At 44.6% G+C, this 17,266-nt stretch overlaps 1 protein-coding gene across 17 annotated transcripts in view; it reads left to right on the forward strand.

The window, feature by feature from the left end:
• The window catches only part of LDLRAD4 (low density lipoprotein receptor class A domain containing 4), a 413,486-nt gene extending 401,431 nt beyond the window's left edge, over positions 1 to 12,055 (forward strand). For all 17 annotated transcript variants that reach the window (XM_082697585.1, XM_082697583.1, XM_082697576.1 and 14 more), the window contains 2 exons: positions 3,284 to 3,337; positions 4,598 to 12,055. In XM_082697585.1, the coding sequence (XP_082553711.1) occupies positions 3,284 to 3,337; positions 4,598 to 5,128 (585 nt within the window). In that variant the 3' untranslated portion in view covers positions 5,129 to 12,055. The remainder of the gene's footprint in view (positions 1 to 3,283; positions 3,338 to 4,597) is intronic.
• The last annotated feature ends 5,211 nt before the right edge of the window (positions 12,056 to 17,266 follow it).

The raw sequence follows: 17,266 nt of genomic DNA on the forward strand, positions 1-17,266 counted from the left end.
CAGTAGATGTATGATGAAGTAATGAATGCATGCGTCGCTTCCCTTTGGTGGGTGTTCTAACAAGGGACAGCTGTAAGGGAAGTGAAAGATTTTAAGCCTGCATAATAATATTGGCAAAATTTTATTCCTTTTTCTCAAATCTCTATGAACTATTTGAAGTATTATCTTATTTCACAGCTTATTCCAAGTATAATACCATGTAATAATACAAGCATTAGCCAGGAACAGTAGAGACTTCACTGTTGAGATAAAAATTGGTCCCATAATGAGGATCCAGAAATACTGCCATTTGAATAGATGTCGGCTGTATGATGAGCTCCTTCTCCCTGAAAATGGTACCACTAGTGTTTGGAGATGAGGAAACAGAGAGGTCCAGACAAGAGGCCCACATCTTTGAGTTCAACTAGGCACAGCTATCTGAAAAGATAGTACAGGCCCCTTGGAGGACCCTGGTCATGGGCTCAGATCATAGACTAAGGACTTCACCTCATCTGGGGGGCCAGAATAATCAGGCTTTGCCAGTAGAGTGAGAATCGGTGCTACTGAGGATAGTCTGGTGATGGGCAGCATGGTGTGTGGCCAAAGCAGGTTAAGGCATGAGGACCTGAGTGAGGCAGGTCCCTAACCAGCAGGTCAGCTGGGATCCAGCTTTCTAGAATTCTGGCCATCTTCTGGGTCTCGGTTCTCCGTGTACCAGCACAGAACTAGAATGACAGCTTTCTGGGCTGTTGACCCTAACCATTCTCACCATGGCATCTTGTAGATTTCATTGTTTTAATGGGCTCCTATGTGCTGTGTGGGTGAAAGGCCTAAAAAATAAGTGTCCTGTAGAAACGAATGAATCAGGGGGCAGGGAGTTGTTAGTGAATCGTTAAATAAGCCATGCCGTTGTTAAAATATTAATGACAGACAGTTGGGTGTCTGCCTTCACTCAGGTCATGATGCCAGGGTCCTGGGATGGAGTCCCGCATTGGGCTCCCTGCTCAAAGGGAAGCCTGCTTCTCCCTCTGCCTGTGCTCATCCTCTCTCTTTCTCTGACAAATAAATAAATAAGATATTTAAAAACAAACAAATAAACAAATAAATAAAATATTGCTGATAGCAATGAGGGAGGTAGAGTGGGGTTGAGGGGGCCTGGTGAGCAGATGAGCCGGAGTGACAGAGGAATGTGAAGTTTCAGGAGAAGCTGATGAGTGCCAGTGCAAAGAGGTCAGCACTGGGATTCCGTACTGGAATCCAAGAGGCCCCCACAGTTGGGTCCTGGAGCTTCCAGGAGGAGGTGCTGTGGTGTAGACCCATCCCCATGAGGATGGCCCTATAAGGAGGGGGATAGGAGGGAGTGGCCCAGGGAGCCTGCAGCGAGAGGAGACATGCCCCCGACAGGGTCTGTGGACTTCCCCACAGTTAACCAAATGCAGAGCTGGAGGCACCCCCAAGCTTCGGGCAGCATGGGTGAAGGCACAGACCAGGAAGGGAGGGTGGCCCTGAAGGCGGCAAGAGAAGGGCTCCAGAAGGCTCCAGAGGAGGGTCCCAGAGCACCAAGTAGAAGTGATAATGGGAGGAGCAAGACCACGAAGTGTGGTCTTTTCTAGGCAGTTTCCCAGTTTGGCTAATTTCTAGGGAAATAAAACCACTGAGGATGGTTATTTTCATTCTTCAGAAAATGTGCATGCCCCTGCTTCTGGGTCACCTTGCATGGTGCTGTTATTTGTGGCCCTTCGGCGACTAACTCTGGGCTAACCACCTGCTCCAGCTGTCGCCTGGTGTCAGTCCCCCGGGTCAGGGAGGTGGCCAGTGTGTGCAGGGGCAGGAATGGAACCAAGCTCATCTGACAGACAGAAAGGGTTGCTGGGGCAGAATGATAAGTCACAGACGTATCCAAGGATTTGTTTTTATGCTGTTTTCAATATGACCTCGAAACATACTGAATGTTTCCCTTTGACCCAGAGGAAGTTGTGGAAGCTCCCGGCAAGCTGCCCAGGCCCGGTGAAGGGCTGCCCATGGGTGCGGGTCAGCTGCTTTATTAGATTCTACTTGGGACTCTGTCACCTGTCGCCATGCTGCCGCCAAAACAGCTCATTACGTAATTTCATAGTCAGACCCTAAGCCCCAACTTCCTCTAAATGCAGCTGGGTCTGTTCATATTTTTGCCCCTGATTCCATGATGTCCTATGGGTATTTTAGGAATGGGCTGTATGTACTGGACAAACACTGTTTAGCTGCAAAAGGAGTGTTTGTATTCGAATTCTGGCCTACAGAAGAGAGCAAGAGAGGGTTGGCCTTTGCGTCCAAAGACGTAGGGGTGTTTTACCTGGCAGGTCATCTCATGGGTGTTCTTAGGTTTCAGGAGGCTCAGTGATAGCACAAGGTCATGTGTGCACATTCCTAGGAATCCAAAAATATAAGCATCTCTTCCCACCACCACCACCAACAAGAACAACTCAATTGTTCTTATTCTCTTTCTTATAGTAACAGGCCTTAAGCTAATAAATAGCCCAGCAGACACTTGCTAAGAGCCAACAATTGAGGTTCAAAAGGGATGTCATACTGAGATGCCTTGTAAACAAATTCATGGTGCTAGAAATGACCCTTAATCACGTACACTGTTTGCATATCACCTCGTTGGTCTGGTCAAACATTTTTGAAAAAGATATTAAACCACAAGATGTCCTGTTACCTCTGCCTTATGAGTACATGAACTCAAGAAAAAATTCGTTACAAGACACTTGAAGGGCATTTGGGCTTTGGGAAACTCAGTTTTTGGTCTGAAAGCCAACCAGTGTGGCTGGGTAGTGCTTTCCTTCTGCGGCTGCTGCTGCTGCTGCTGCTGCTGCGGCTGCGGCTGCTTAGGGCAAAGCTGGTTGCATTCCAGAATGGTGTTATCTGGCGGCCGGCCCATGGCAGCTAGTGCCCATTGTGAGGGGCAGGCCTCCAAATAAGAGCTTGGATTCACCCAGACCTGACCCAGATCCAGGTGGTGACCCGGGTGTCCACTTTTGAGGACATTTTGAATGTATTGCAAACACACAGGTGTAGAGTTTGGAAGATACCTGATTTCAGATCTGTTTTCAATCCATTATGGCTGAAACCAAAACCTTCCAACTTTTCCTTGTGATCACAGTTCTCTGTTTAGGTGTTCGGTGTGAAAGGGACCAGTTCTTTGTCACTCCATGTTTTAAACAGGTCTGATGCTGTCAAAGAGGAATGTGATCCCTTGATTTTGGGTGCTGTTGCATGAGACTAATACTGTTTCTTGTGATGTCTCTTGTCCCCCCACTGCCAGGAAGGGCGCCTGTGGCCTTCAGACAGCTCCGGGCCTCGGCCAGGGGCCTCAGAGGTAAGGAGTTGGGTAGGGGTTGGGGGATGGGCTGTGGGACGTAGCTATTGCACCCATGTGAGGGGACGGGAGGTGGGGAATAACCATTCGAGAACATTGATGGAAAGACTAAGTGTATTACAGCATAGATTAAGAAATAACATATTTCGATCAAGGCACAAGCTGTAACTTTGGTTAAAAAAGTGAGGAGGAGTTTTTCTCTAAAATGTCCTAGAGATGATTTGTGCTAGTCTGAAGCTCCTTAGAGAAATCAGGTTGAGAATCACTGATCTTTACCTGATTTCATAAGCTGCTAATAATGAGGCTTGGCAGATGTGGGCATAGTTTATAAATGCATCTCCAACTTTCATAATATGATTTTTAAAAGAACAATAGATTTGCCTATCAGTGAAAACTACAGTGTGAAAGAAGTCAGTGGAGATACAGATCTTTATATCTGTATACATCTCTTTCCTCTAGAAGAAATCTGGTTGGTGGAATAGGTGAGAGCATTATGTAAGAAGAGTAGTACTTGGATTCATTTTGGGAAAACAAATCTGTAATTGTATTTACTTTGGAGTACAAAATGTTCTTCATGTCAGTTACTAAAAGTAACTACAGGAAACTTTCATCCAGAATGAAACAACCGGAAAAGTCTAGAAACTAGAAGGAAAAAGAACTCACTTGTTTTGTATTTTCTTAATGATGGATAAACAACATGCTCCTATATATGTTGTGATTATACTTAGATTTACATGAAAACTCTGAGGGCCCCCATTCTTCTGAGCCATAGGTGAGGGAGTGGGTAGTGGGGTTCTTTCGCTCCAGGTGAAAGTGTGGGGGCCCAGAGCTGTCCCCTGGTGGACAGGACTGCCGTGCCACCCCCATAGCATTCTTCCACGTCATTCCTGTTTACTGAACGCCGGAAATTGCTGTTGAACTCCACTGGAACCAGCAGAAAATGTTTACATAGCGTTCACGGTAACTCCCATCAAACCCAAATTTTCAGTTAACCACTGGCTCCACTGTTGAGCCATCCTAGATTACCTGTAGTTTGGCAAGGTGAGTGGTGTAAGTCACAAGGAATAAGAAAACTACCTCCCACCCCCACCCCCACCCCCACCCCGAAATCGTCGATTCCCATTGTTTCCTGTTTTGAGGACTGCGTGAAAAGTCTTCAAACTGCTGAGAACACAGACCGTGCATGAATTTCCTTGATACCCTCAGGTTCGTGGTCATTGTGCCACGGATGTCTTCAACCCTGTCCTCCTTCCCTTGCAGATCATGTATGCCCCGAGGTCCAGGGACAGGTTTACGGCCCCATCCTTTATCCAGAGGGACCGGTTCAGCCGTTTCCAGCCCACCTACCCCTACGTGCAGCATGAGATCGACCTTCCGCCCACCATCTCCCTATCTGATGGGGAGGAGCCGCCTCCTTACCAGGGGCCCTGCGCCCTGCAGCTCAGGGACCCTGAACAGCAGAGGGAACTCAACCGAGAATCTGTGAGGGCCCCGCCCAACCGAACCATATTCGACAGCGATTTGATAGACATTTCCGCGTACAGTGGGGGCCCGTGTCCGCCGAGCAGCAACTCGGGGATCAGTGCCAGCACCTGCAGCAGTAACGGGAGGATGGAGGGGCCGCCCCCGACGTACAGCGAGGTGATGGGCCACTATCCGGGCGCCTCTTTCTTCCATCACCAGCACAGCGGCGCCCACAGAGGGAGCAGACTGCCGTTTCAGCAGGACAGCTCGGGGGGCACAGTGCTGCCCATCCAGGGCAAAGACAGGAAGCCCGGGAACCTAGTCTGACCCCACGACGGCGCAGGAGGAGGAAGAAACCAAGGAGGGAGGAGGGCCGCACTGCCTCCGCCCCCCGGCACGCTGTTGTTCCGTTTCACGTGCTACAACGAAGTAAAACCAAATGTGCAAACGTGGTCTTTGTTTCTGATTCCTTTCAGGGGAATTGCAAGCAGACTAGACTGAAATAATACAAACTTCCATCCGGTCTGACCGCGAACAGTGTTTATTTGGGGACAGGCGTCAGGACGGGGTGGGTGCTGGTTTTCACCAAGGGCGGGCTTGGGAACACAGAGAAAGGGATGCTTGGAAGATATCATGAAATAAAACCCACAGAGGTGTTTGATTTATTTAATTATGAAAGGAGACTTTGCAGAGAAAGAGGCCAGAATGGCCCGTTTTATAATGAATTGATAAAAAAGGATGAATTATTATATATTATTGTGGGGAAGTATCGGCCAGTTTGCTTTTTCTCCCAAGGTGTGGAACTTTTATTTTGTTTTAAAAATATGATTCAAAATCCCTGTTTTGTGTGCCAAGGTATAAAGTGAAGAAGTTAGATGAATGCAAGGAGTTAATTTGTGTCGTGATGATGTGTTTTTTTTTAAAGTTGCACTATCTAAATGTTTATATATGAGGGGACTGTTCTATGTGAAGTTCTGTATGTTGTCTTCTCACCTGTGGATTATTATTAGGCCCAAGGAATACCCGGAGTGTTCCCCATAATCACGCGAGAAAAGATGTTTGGGGATATAGCCTAACATATGCCAACTTACCTAAATCAAGGAGGTCATTACCGTTGCAAGAGTTTGGCTCACATAGTGGTGCATCGCAGAAGCATCTGGAGACTTTGGGATTGGACGATAGGAAAGACTAAATCCCAGCGTTTCTGACTTGCTGAGTTCCTCTGCTAGTCTTAGGCTGCATATTTGATTAACTTTGACCCTGACATGTGCATTTTATGTACCCGGTATCACGCAATCCTGCCCGTCCTCCCGCGGAGCAGTTTCTTCAGTAATTTAGAGGGGGTTTTTTTTTTTTTTGTTTTGTTTTTTTTTTTTTCACTGTAGCATGAAGTATACTCAGATACATACATTATTTTACGCAATAAATTGTTTAAAATGCAAGGTGGTTATTTTTAATACTGTTGGAATATGTGACTTCTCAGTGTATTTCCGTTTTCTCTCTCCTTTTCTAGATAGGTAGTGCAGTTCAGGCCTGGCCGGCTGGTCAGGGCTCTGGAAGAGGCTCTCACCAATGGCCCCCTGGGGCAGCCTACCTGGCCACAGTGTGCAGGTGATGCCCCCAGGGGCATCTTCACGCGCAGGAGGCCCCCTGGAGCGGGTGAGAGCACATGGCGGGGGCCACTCACGCTACCCATCACTGCTGGTGGCACTGGGCTCTTGGAGGAATGCGGTACTCAGAACCCATCCTGGCTCCTGGGGAGAGCTTCCTCAGCCTCCAACCCCCCAGTGGTTACCCAAAGGTGCAGGGCGGGGGGAGTGACTGTAAGCACACAGGAGAAAAAGCACAACACGTAGTTCAATGCAACCAGAGAGCTCATTTTAAATATCGCTAGTCTCAGCTTCACTATTCGTGATATTTACAAACATTTGCTCTTATGTAGAATAGGTAACTTCCTTGTGTGGAAGCCAGCATCTGATCCATGTGACAGCCACAGCCTGTGGGTTTGGCCAGCACCAGGCCATGGGAGGGCTTGTCCCCTTTGGCCTCTGCATGTAAAACAGTGAATTTGGAATGATATAGCTCAGTGACTGATCTCTGCGGTTTTCATTGCTGAATTGGCACATGTGTGTTTGTGTCTGTCTGTGGGTCTCTGGGGTGGTTTCTCAGGGAGGTGACTTTGTGCTGTGGGCTAAGAGCTGGAGAATGTTCTGAATGGCAAGTCCTGTCCGTGGCTCCTTTCTGCTACTTCTCTCGGTCAGTAGGTGGCTGGTTTTTGTTTTGTTTTGAGGATTGTAATTTCCATTAGACTCATCCATTTCACACAGTAACCTCCACAGATCTAGTCTCTCTTAAAAGGAGAGAGAGAAAAGATGGGCAGCAGTTGCCACTCAGGCCTCAGACCCTGTTTGGAGGTGTATTTTGTTCTGGGGCTGCCTCTGGGACCCCGAGACTAGACAGATCCCTGGGAGCCTGGACCCAGACTTCCTCTCTGGACCCAGAGCCTGCCTCTCCTGTGCCCTAGGCCCTCCTGTGGCTCAGCTCACTGCCTGGATTACAGGCCCGTGCTTAAGGAAGCTGGGCATCCCCTTGGCATGAACCTTACCTCACTGTGCAAGGGAATGTTAGCACCTGACCCAGTCAGGACCCCACAGGTGGGGGCTCAGGGTAGGTTAAGTGTCCCGTCAAATGCAAAAGGAGAAGCTTAATCATCATTCCAAACCTCAGTGGTGAACCCGCCATATTGTAGCTCTTCCTCAAAATGGTTGCACAATCCTTTTCCTACCTACTGCAAGAATGAGCTATGGTCACAAACTGGTAAATTCCTTAGTCACCTTTTAAGTTTATGAATGTTTTCCAGATGTTCACAATAATTTGGCAAAGCAATTATTTAATTCCAGTAACTTGAATCGTCCTTCAAAAGAGGTTCTTCCTATTGGGCCCCTAGAGAATTGCCCTTTGAGTTATATAGTTATTTAAAGACACAGACCTAGCAAACCATGACTTGATGGTCTTTGGGGCTGGACCTCTGTGATGAATTCGTTTGAAAGCCAAGGTCATGAGTTGAATTAATAGTCCATTTCCTTTGACATGGGGAAAAGGTGATTTAGATCCACAGCTTCTTGAAAGGTGTGGTTGCCTTATTCATACCACATTACCCCCTTGCTGGCTGGGTGAGGGACAAGGGGTGATGTGAGGAGGCAGCTTGTACGGGGGCCCAAACTTCAAGAAGCCCACATGCTTAGGAGATCCGAAGGTCTGGATGGGGAGCCTGTGATGTAGGCAATCCATGGTGGGTTTATTATTTCAGAAGGGTGTTAAAGGATTGCATTGTTCAAAAGAACAGTGGGTGGGGAGATAGTGCTCTCCGGGAACCAGCTGTGACATCCAGCTGCTGTCCCCAGACTTCCAGGAGCATAAAACCCAGGGTATGTTGAATCCGATTTCTAGGAACAAAGTCTTCAGGGGTGTATTTGCTTTTTCAGAAGGTCTGTGTTCTTCAGTCGCCAAAGCAGTCCTTAGTACAAATGAGGTTTTCCTAAACAAACTGTGTAATTAAGTAAACGTTGCTCTGTTCTTTGTGTCCCTGACCAAAATTTAGTGTTAAGGAGTTTGACAAGCATGCACTCCATCTTTCCCCATCACATACACTTGTGGACACACAGCCCCTAAGAAATTTCAAGATAGCCGAAGAGAGCATTGAAAACTTAAAAAGACCTGTCACGAGGACTTCACATTTATCTGCTGATTTTAGCTCAAACTCTTCGGAGAGGACAGGGGCTGATAGTAGCCTGGAAGGCCTTCAGAAGCACTGGCGTAGGAATGTGGTGCACAGATGAGCATGCCTTAGGCTTCTGAACTTCTTCCTTTGATCTTCTTCACCTTTATTCTATGTTCATTAGAATGAGAACTCAGATAGCATGCACTGCTAGAAAACTGCTCTGACCTAGAAGAAGCCGGCCAAATCACAGCCTTCCCCTCAGAAGCAGAGTTGCCCCCCTGGACAGGGCCCTCCTGCACCATCTATCTAGTTGCTTTGCTGACTAGGGAGTGCCTGTAGAAGGTTCCTGCTGGGGTGCTCAGGGGCCAGGCTGGGGGCTGCTCCCCCACATGCTCCCTGCCTGCAGCTTCCGTCTGGTGTTAGCTAGGCTGGGACTCCTGCTAGAAGTTTGCTATGTAAAGCAGCACCGTTAAATGCATATTGTCTCATATACCATTCATTTCTCTTCAGATTTCCAAAGTTCAGCAGTATGCAAAAGGAGCGGGGAGAACTGGGAAGAACACTTGGTTTTTGTTAACTTTTTGGTTTTGTCTGTGACTAAAGACATAGACCCATGCTTGGCACCAAGCCTTTGTATGGTGACATGCCCCCCAAGGCCACTTCCCCTCTATACCAGGGCCCAATCCTAGTGAAAGGGCCAGATGCAGACTCCATTCTGCTGATGTTCACCCAGATTACCTTGGCCTTGGTGAACCTAAATAAAATGACATGATTGGGTGACGGGCTGGCACATCTCCCTTCCTCAGTGTGAGCAACACGGTGTCCACCAGTGCCCACCAGTCACAGATGAAGAAATAGCTTTCGCCCCAGACTACAAAAGCTAGTCTCGGCAGCTTTGCAGGCTCCCCTCACTGGGGCCAGCTGCCAGAGGCCGGCCAGAGGACCTTGCAAAATCCTCCTGCCTCGACATAACCTACATTTTTCAGGAACCAAGATCTCAGCCGAGGTGATATTACTACCCAAAGTACTGCGTCTTTCACGTAGTTCAAGTTTGTAATTGACTGCCAGGGTTAGACGGTCGTTTGCTGCTGCTGCTTTCCAGACCAGCTGCATCGGGAAGCTGGTGTGTATGAGTCAGAATGCCTTGCTAAGAAAGCGCTGCCTTCCTCTGATCCTCTTCCCTTTCTCTGCGTGTGCTTGTTTGTGTGCAGTGGGCGGGGGGAGGGGGGGGGTAATGGACGCACTACTCGCATGTCGCGTCGCCCTTGGCGTTCCAAAGAGCTCTGCATGCTGGTGGCTTTGAAGCCCCCACGGGGTCTCTTGCTGACTTCAGCAGACCCAGGAACCGAGCCCCCCACCGCCGCACTCTGCTCCCACCTTTGTTGTGCCTCACTTACAATGGTGCTTTTTCAGTTGTCCGTCTTCTCTTTTTATTTGTAAGGTGCTGTATATAACTTGAATATATTATGCACATATCCTACCCAATGGGTAGAACAAAAAATTGTTAATATTGTAATATAATGTATAGATACTGATTTTAACAGAAATGGCATAGAATTTGTGAATGCCTATGTGCTTTGTCCTCTTTTGTAAGGAAATTTGCAAATGGATGCATACAGATAAAAGTCTATGTAGTTTATTTTCCTATTAAATATCAATATTATAACACAAGGGAAAGAAGTCTGAACAAACAAGCCACTGTTTATGACCAGCATATGTATAGCAAGTGAGAGTTGCATCTTTGCTGTGAAAACCCTTTAAAAAATAATTCAAAAAGAATCCCACAGCTTTTTGGTTGCCACTAGATGCTTCTCATTTTCATCTCTTTAGTAAGGCTCAGTTGGACCAGTGTTAGAGTCAGGAAAAAAAAAAAGTGTCTTTTGAATTTGCTTTATGAGAAGATATCTCACGTTGTAGAAGACCGGAGAGGTCAGGCCCCAGTGAAAAGTGCGTACTTTGTTAAAATTATAGAAATGATGCCCAAGTTCAGGAAATTGGCCAGCAGCAGAGGACTTTGGTCAGTACAGAGGCTTTCAGAGCCATCTGTGTCCCTAGTCTCTCTGTGCCTTTTCCTTTGACAAACTAAAGTTGTGGAGCCAATGAAGGTACGCGTGTGTAGGGCAAGAGTATCTCAGGAAAAACAAATCCACTTAGGAGATGACCCCACTCTTAGCAAAACTTCTGTTTTGGGTTATCATTCACAGAGAACTAGCTATCGGTCAGTCAAGTGAAGAATCTTTTATCCATTCCTGTTGGTGTCTCGGGGTGATCTTGATAAGCTAGGATTTGCCAGCCGTTAGGGATTATGTTTTTCGTCGCCTGTTCTTTCGCACCTCTTACACATCTATCCTTCCAGCTCAGTGTCCTTTGTGACCTCTGCCTTTATCTTCAAATATTCTAATACTAAAAAAGGAAAAAGCCTATCATGTCTTCACCAAAACCACAGTTGAGTCATGGGCATGTTCATTCTTTCCAGTGTTGTCCATAAAGGCAGTCAGTGAAATTTTGCCCATCTGATCCATATTTCCACTCTATTGTGTCACCAGAGGATATTAATTCTAGTAAAATCCACGTTTTTTCTTTGCTCTGTGGTGTTATGTTCTGATTTTGAAAATCACAAAAGAACCATGCCCTTATCCTCCAGAGAGCAGACGATTACAGATTATCCTTACATTGAAAACACCTCTACAATGCAACTCTTAATGCTGAAGAATGAAAAGTCACCCCTTCTCTCACTGTTCTGAAAAGGCGTGACAAGATAGTTATCTTGGTGGGGAGAGGCTATGTCCCATCCAGCCCCCACCCTCGGCTCCCCTCATGAACTGTGGGGGCTCCTTATGGTTCTGGTTTGGCATGAGGAGTCAAGGCTCTCTGCTCTCAGGAGCAACACTCCCACCCTTCCAGGTTCCATCTCTTGGGAGAACTGTTTGAGGATGAGTGTCATCAGAGAATGTTCTAGACTCAGAGGTACTAAAGTGTGTTCCCACACCATTGCTTCCTTTCTACAGAACTGAGGCTTAAACTTTGCTGTTAATGATACTGGTTCACCTTAATGTGCTTGTTGGTATATTGCTATTTTTCATTTCATGGCTTTCAAAAATCACATTTTCTAATTGTCTTTGTCTACTGGAAAGCTATTTTTAAATGTGTACAAGACTATTCATAGCATTTAGTTCATTTAATTTTTATTATAAAGAAGCCAACTAAAAAGTACAACTGTATGCGAGCTTTTCAGTAGCTCATGAGAGCTCTGATAACCAGAAGTTATTAAAGTCTGTAACAGCCATTTGTGCTTACTTTCAACATAATTCCCAGCTATATACAGAGAAATATTTCCAACTTTTGTGTATCTGCCTCTTTTAACTGAGCAATGGTGATGTAGTTCTTAGGCCTAAGGTCTGTAATTGCAATACTTTTAAAGAAAGATGTTGCTCTAAGTGCTGTTTGTTAGTTATGAAATCAGCTTTTTCTGCTTGTTCTTATTGCTGTGGTCAAACCATAGCACAAAATCATTAAAAATAATCAGTGATATACATGTGTCTCCTGTTTTTCTTTTTTGCAATCTTTAAAAAACAAAGCACATATGTGAGGGTGGGGGAAACGACATGTGTTTTAAAATCCAGTCCCAAAGAAACACTATTCTTAGGGTTTCTTAGCTAACCTTTCCTCAAGCCCAGGTTCTACATAGAAATGTTCAGGTGTTGTCCACAGGTCTCATCGTGGGAGGAACCACTGAGAACGGCTTCACTTGAGCCGAGGTGCCCGAGGGATGTGTAGCTGTCTCCCAGTTTTAGGATGGCTGTCAGAGAAACAGAAACCAGCTGAGCCCAAAACATGAACAAGATTTCTAGCAATGGGTCCACAATAGCCAAACTGTGGAAGGAGCCAAGATGCCCTTCATCAGACAAATGGATAAAGAAGATGTGGTCCATATATACAATGAAATATTACTCAGCCATCAGAGAGGATGAATACCTACCATTTGCATCAACATGGATGGAACTGGAGGGGATTCTGCTGAGTGAAATGAGTCAAGCAGAGAAACAATTATCAGATGGTTTCCCTTATAGTGGAACATAAGGAATAGCATGGAGGACCACAGAGGAAGGGAGGGAAATCTGAAGGCACAGAAATCAGAGAGGGAGACAAACCATGAAAGACTTGCACTCCAGGAACTAAACTGAGGGTTTCAGAGGGGAGGGCCGTGGGGGGGGGGGGGATGGGGTAACCAGGTGATGGGTATCAAGGAGGGCTTGTGCGGTGGTGAGCACTGGGTGTTACACACAACTAATGAACCATTGAAACACTACATTAAAGACTAATGTTGTATCATATGCTGGCTAACTGAACATTAAAAAAAAAAAAAAAAAAAAGACTTCCAGCAATGGGAACTGTTCAGCCAGGAGAGAGATGCCTCAGAGGTTTAAGAAGATCCTCGGCATTAGAGGTGATCATGTAGCAAAAAAACTCTAAATTTACTTCATTGAGAGATTAGAATAGTATCTCTAAGCTCTAATTACATACACAGATTCACAGATAACATAACCGTGTATGCACAAAACCTCACACCATCTACCAAATTACTGGAATAAGTGAACTGAGCATGATTACAAAAAGCAGTTACTTTTGCATGTCTATGTAATGAACTTCAGAAACAAGTGAACTTTGGAAACTGAAATCTTAAAAATGCCATATAAATCATTGTTGGTAATAACACCCATTTCAGACTTTCAAAAAAAATTTTTTTTGAGAGATGGAGAGGGGGAGGGGGAGGAGAGGGAGAATCTGAAGCAGGCTCCATGCCCGCCTGACATGAGGCTCCATCTCAGGACCCCGAGACCACGACCTGAGCCAAAATTAAGAGTTGGATGTGTAATCGACTCAGCCACCCAGGCGCCCCTGAATTAATTTATTTAAAATTGTTTTGGAAAGGAGAGTAAAAAGTGTAAGGAGGAAAACAGCTATAAGAAAAGAATTTCTTCCTTAAAACAGCAAATAGTTACTCATAGATCATACTATGCTCTGGAATAAATTCTCTAATCTCTTATTCAGTAGATCATTTAAGAAATACTACAGAATATCCCCCAAATACTTTCCTCATGGAGAGAGTTCTACACAGGAATGAGGGGGTTCAGGGCTTGAGATGCTTCCTTGATCCTGTTCAGTAAACCCTGGAGTCTGCAAAGATACAGCTCCCTACCCCTATCCCCCCTCTGCCACAAGGAATCTATACCAAGCACCCCTTGGTAACTGTCTCCATGTTACCCAAAAGCAAAAGCTGATAAGAGAATCTCCATGCAGGTAGCTTGCCTGGGAGCTGTTCCCAGAGGATGAAGTGGGTAATGAGAGAGGAGACCGGCAAAGGTGTTCAGATTCCCACTGTAGGCAATCGGGGCTCAGGATGCGGCCAAGAAGGAGGGGTAGCGGGGACAACAATCTCCAGTGTGGAGGGTTGTCCTTTGGGATTATCTTCCCAGACATCCTGGGAAGGAACAAACTGAAGACTTGGGGAGAAGTGCTGGGGCAGAAAAACCCAGACAACTGATGTCTGGAAGCTGCCAGCATGCGTAGGAGTTATTCCTCCTATCTGGAGCTGAAATGACACTCTTGGAAGGGGCCTTCCAAGATCCAGGGGCTGCTGGCAGGGGAGAGGCCGGCCCAGTTCTGGACCCGCCATTTTCCCAAATAGGCTTACACTCAGCACAGGACGTGAATGGACCCCCAAATCACCCCTCCTTAATGAAGACCTCTCTTCTGCCTGTGCTTCCTTGTGTCCCAACCTGGGGGACACAGTACTTCAGGGCCGCCAAAACATGCCTGCCGAGTCCCCAAACTCCCATCTCTGACTTCCTTTGATCAATTTCCTCTGGTTATTATCTTGTTTGTGAGACAGCAGGGCTGCTCGCTGAAGATCACACTCCTCTAGCCACCTGCTTCCTGCCCCCTTAGGAGAACATTTGGAAACACAGGGCATCCTCTTCCAGAGATCCACTCATAGTGAGCCTTGAAATAAGATGCTGGATTTGTGACTCTCCATGATGACACTTGCACATACCATTCTATTATGAGTCTGTTCCTTAGAACATCATAATTAGATTGCTCATTATGCTGTTTTGCTTTGGATTCTAATTCGAATGTTTGTTTTAAAATAGCAGCCCCAAAGTAAAAACTTTGCACTTGTGAAGTTCTTTGTCTTAACATCATGTTTCTGTTCAGACTTAAGCTTTTACAAACCTCACTTGCCCTACTTTACACAATTTTCTAAAAACTCAGACATGCCAAAGCTACAGTTTTAATCATTCTAACACAGCATAGTGGTGACTGAAATGTAGGCTTTCAAAAGGACTTACCAGGAAGCTGGTATATGTATTTGCAGATAGCTGTATATAGTAGCCCCTGTGTAATTTAACCTGTTTACAAAGCCATCTGCATTTAGAGTTATACTGTGGCTACTGTTACCATGCATCTATAAGCACCACAGGTTCTAGCAAGCCTCACTAGCAAATAGAGTAAGCATGCTTTAAAGCCAGAGTACAAAGGTCCATCTCCCCTAATGTGTGGGCCAAGTGACCCCAACCCCTCCTCACTTGCTGCAGCTCTGTTACCTGAGTGAGGGCACCATTAGTCACTCCCATCTTTGGCATGGATTCTAAGATGATTTGGCATCTGTCCCACTTCCATTAAGATCTCCTACTTACAATTAAAGGGCCATACAGATTTTGGAACCTACAGACCTGGGTGGTTCAAATATTAGCTTTACCTCAAATTAATCTCCCTGATGGGCTGTTGCTTTTACATGTTACCTGTCCAATAGAACACCCATGGAAAGACTGGAGGACAGAGTTGTGCTTGCCATGTGGGGCCCTCAATGAAAGGAGCTGCTATTGTTATAACATCCATATTCTAGATTTAATTAAAAAACATCTGGCCAATTACTACAGACTTGTAGACAGTGCTTTATCTTAGAATGCTGTCTACACTCACTCCTACAGCTTAAAATGCCAGTGAAAGAAACAGGTACCAGAGTAAATTAAAAGGGGAAATAGAAGTTTCTTGAGATAAACAAAAATGGAAACACAAAATAACAGAATCTATAGGATGCAGCAAAAGCAGTTCTTACAGGGACATTCATAGCAATAAACATCCATATTAATAAACAATCTATCTCTATGCCTTAAGGAACTATAAAAAGAATAAACTGACCCCAAAGTTAACTGAAAGAAGGAAATAATAAAAATCAGAGCAGGAATAACAAAACAGAAAATTTAAAAACAATAGAAAAGATTAACCAAACTAAAGTTGGCTCTTTGAAGAGATAAACAAAATTGACAAACCAAGGAAGAAAGAGAAAGACCAAATCAACAAAATTGCAGAATTATAAATGAGAAGGGAAACAGATACTACAGAAATTCTAGCACCCATAAGAGACTATGAGCTCTTATGAGCAACTGCATGACAACAAATTGGACAACCTGGGAGAAATGGAAAAATTCTTAGAAATATACAAACTACTAAGACTAAATCAGGAAGAAACAGAAAATCTGAACAGACCTATTATTAGTAAGGAGATTGAATCAGTTATCAAAAATGTCCCAACAAAGCAAAGCCCAGGACCAGATGGCTTCAGTAATGAATTTTACCAAACATTTAAGGAATTAATCCCAATTCTTCTCAAAGTCTTCCAAAAACATTGAAGATGAGGGAATACTCCCAAACTTATTTTATAAGGCCAGCATTAGCCTAATACCAAAGCCAAATAAGGACACCAATAGAAAATAAAATTATAGGCCAATATCCCTGGTGAACAGAGATGCAAAAATTCTCAAGATATGAACAAATGAATTCAGCAGCACTAAAAGGATCATTCTTCATGATCAAATGGGATTTATCCCTGTGATGCAAGGATGGTCCAACACGAGCAAATTAAATACTCTCACTACTTCTATTCAACATAATACTGGAAGCCTTATCAAGAGCAGTCAGGCAAGAAAAAGAAATAAAAGTTACTAGAATTGGAAAAGAAGGGTATGCTCAGTTGAGCATCTGACTCAATTTCAGTTCAGGTCATGATCTCAAAGAGTTGTGGGATTGAGCCCCATGTCAGTTTCTGTGCTGAGCTCAGAGTCTGCTTGAGACTCTCTCTCCCTCTCCCTCTGCCCTTCCAGCTCATGTTCTCTCTCTCTCTCAAAAACATAAATCTTAAAAAAAAGAAAAAAGAATTAAAAAGGAAGTAATAAAATTGTTTCTATTTGCAAATTCCCTGATTTTATATATAGAAAATCCTAAAGTCTCAACCAAAAACAAACAAACAAACAAACAAAAAAACCCCCCAAAAACTGTTAGAACTAATCAACAAATTCAGTAAAGTTACAGGACATAACATTAACACACAAAATCAATAGCATTTCTATATCCTTACAATGAATTTTCTAATACCAACAACGAATTATCTGAAAAAAATAAATAAACTGATCCCATTTATAATAGCATCAAAAACAACAAAGTACTTAGGAATAAATTTAACCAAAGAGGTAAAAGATCTCTATTTTGGAAACTATAAGACATTCATAAATCAAGGAAGACACAAATAAATGGAATGGTATCCCATATTTATGGACTGGAAAAATTAATCTTGTTAAAATGTCAATACTACCAAAAGCCATCTACAGATTCAATGCAAACCTTATCAAAATTCCAATGGCATTTTTTATAGAAATTTAAAAAAATTCCTAAAATCTATATGG

Source organism: Mustela nivalis (assembly GCF_964662115.1).
Source record: "Mustela nivalis genome assembly, chromosome: 14".
Lineage (NCBI taxonomy): Eukaryota > Metazoa > Chordata > Mammalia > Carnivora > Mustelidae > Mustela > Mustela nivalis.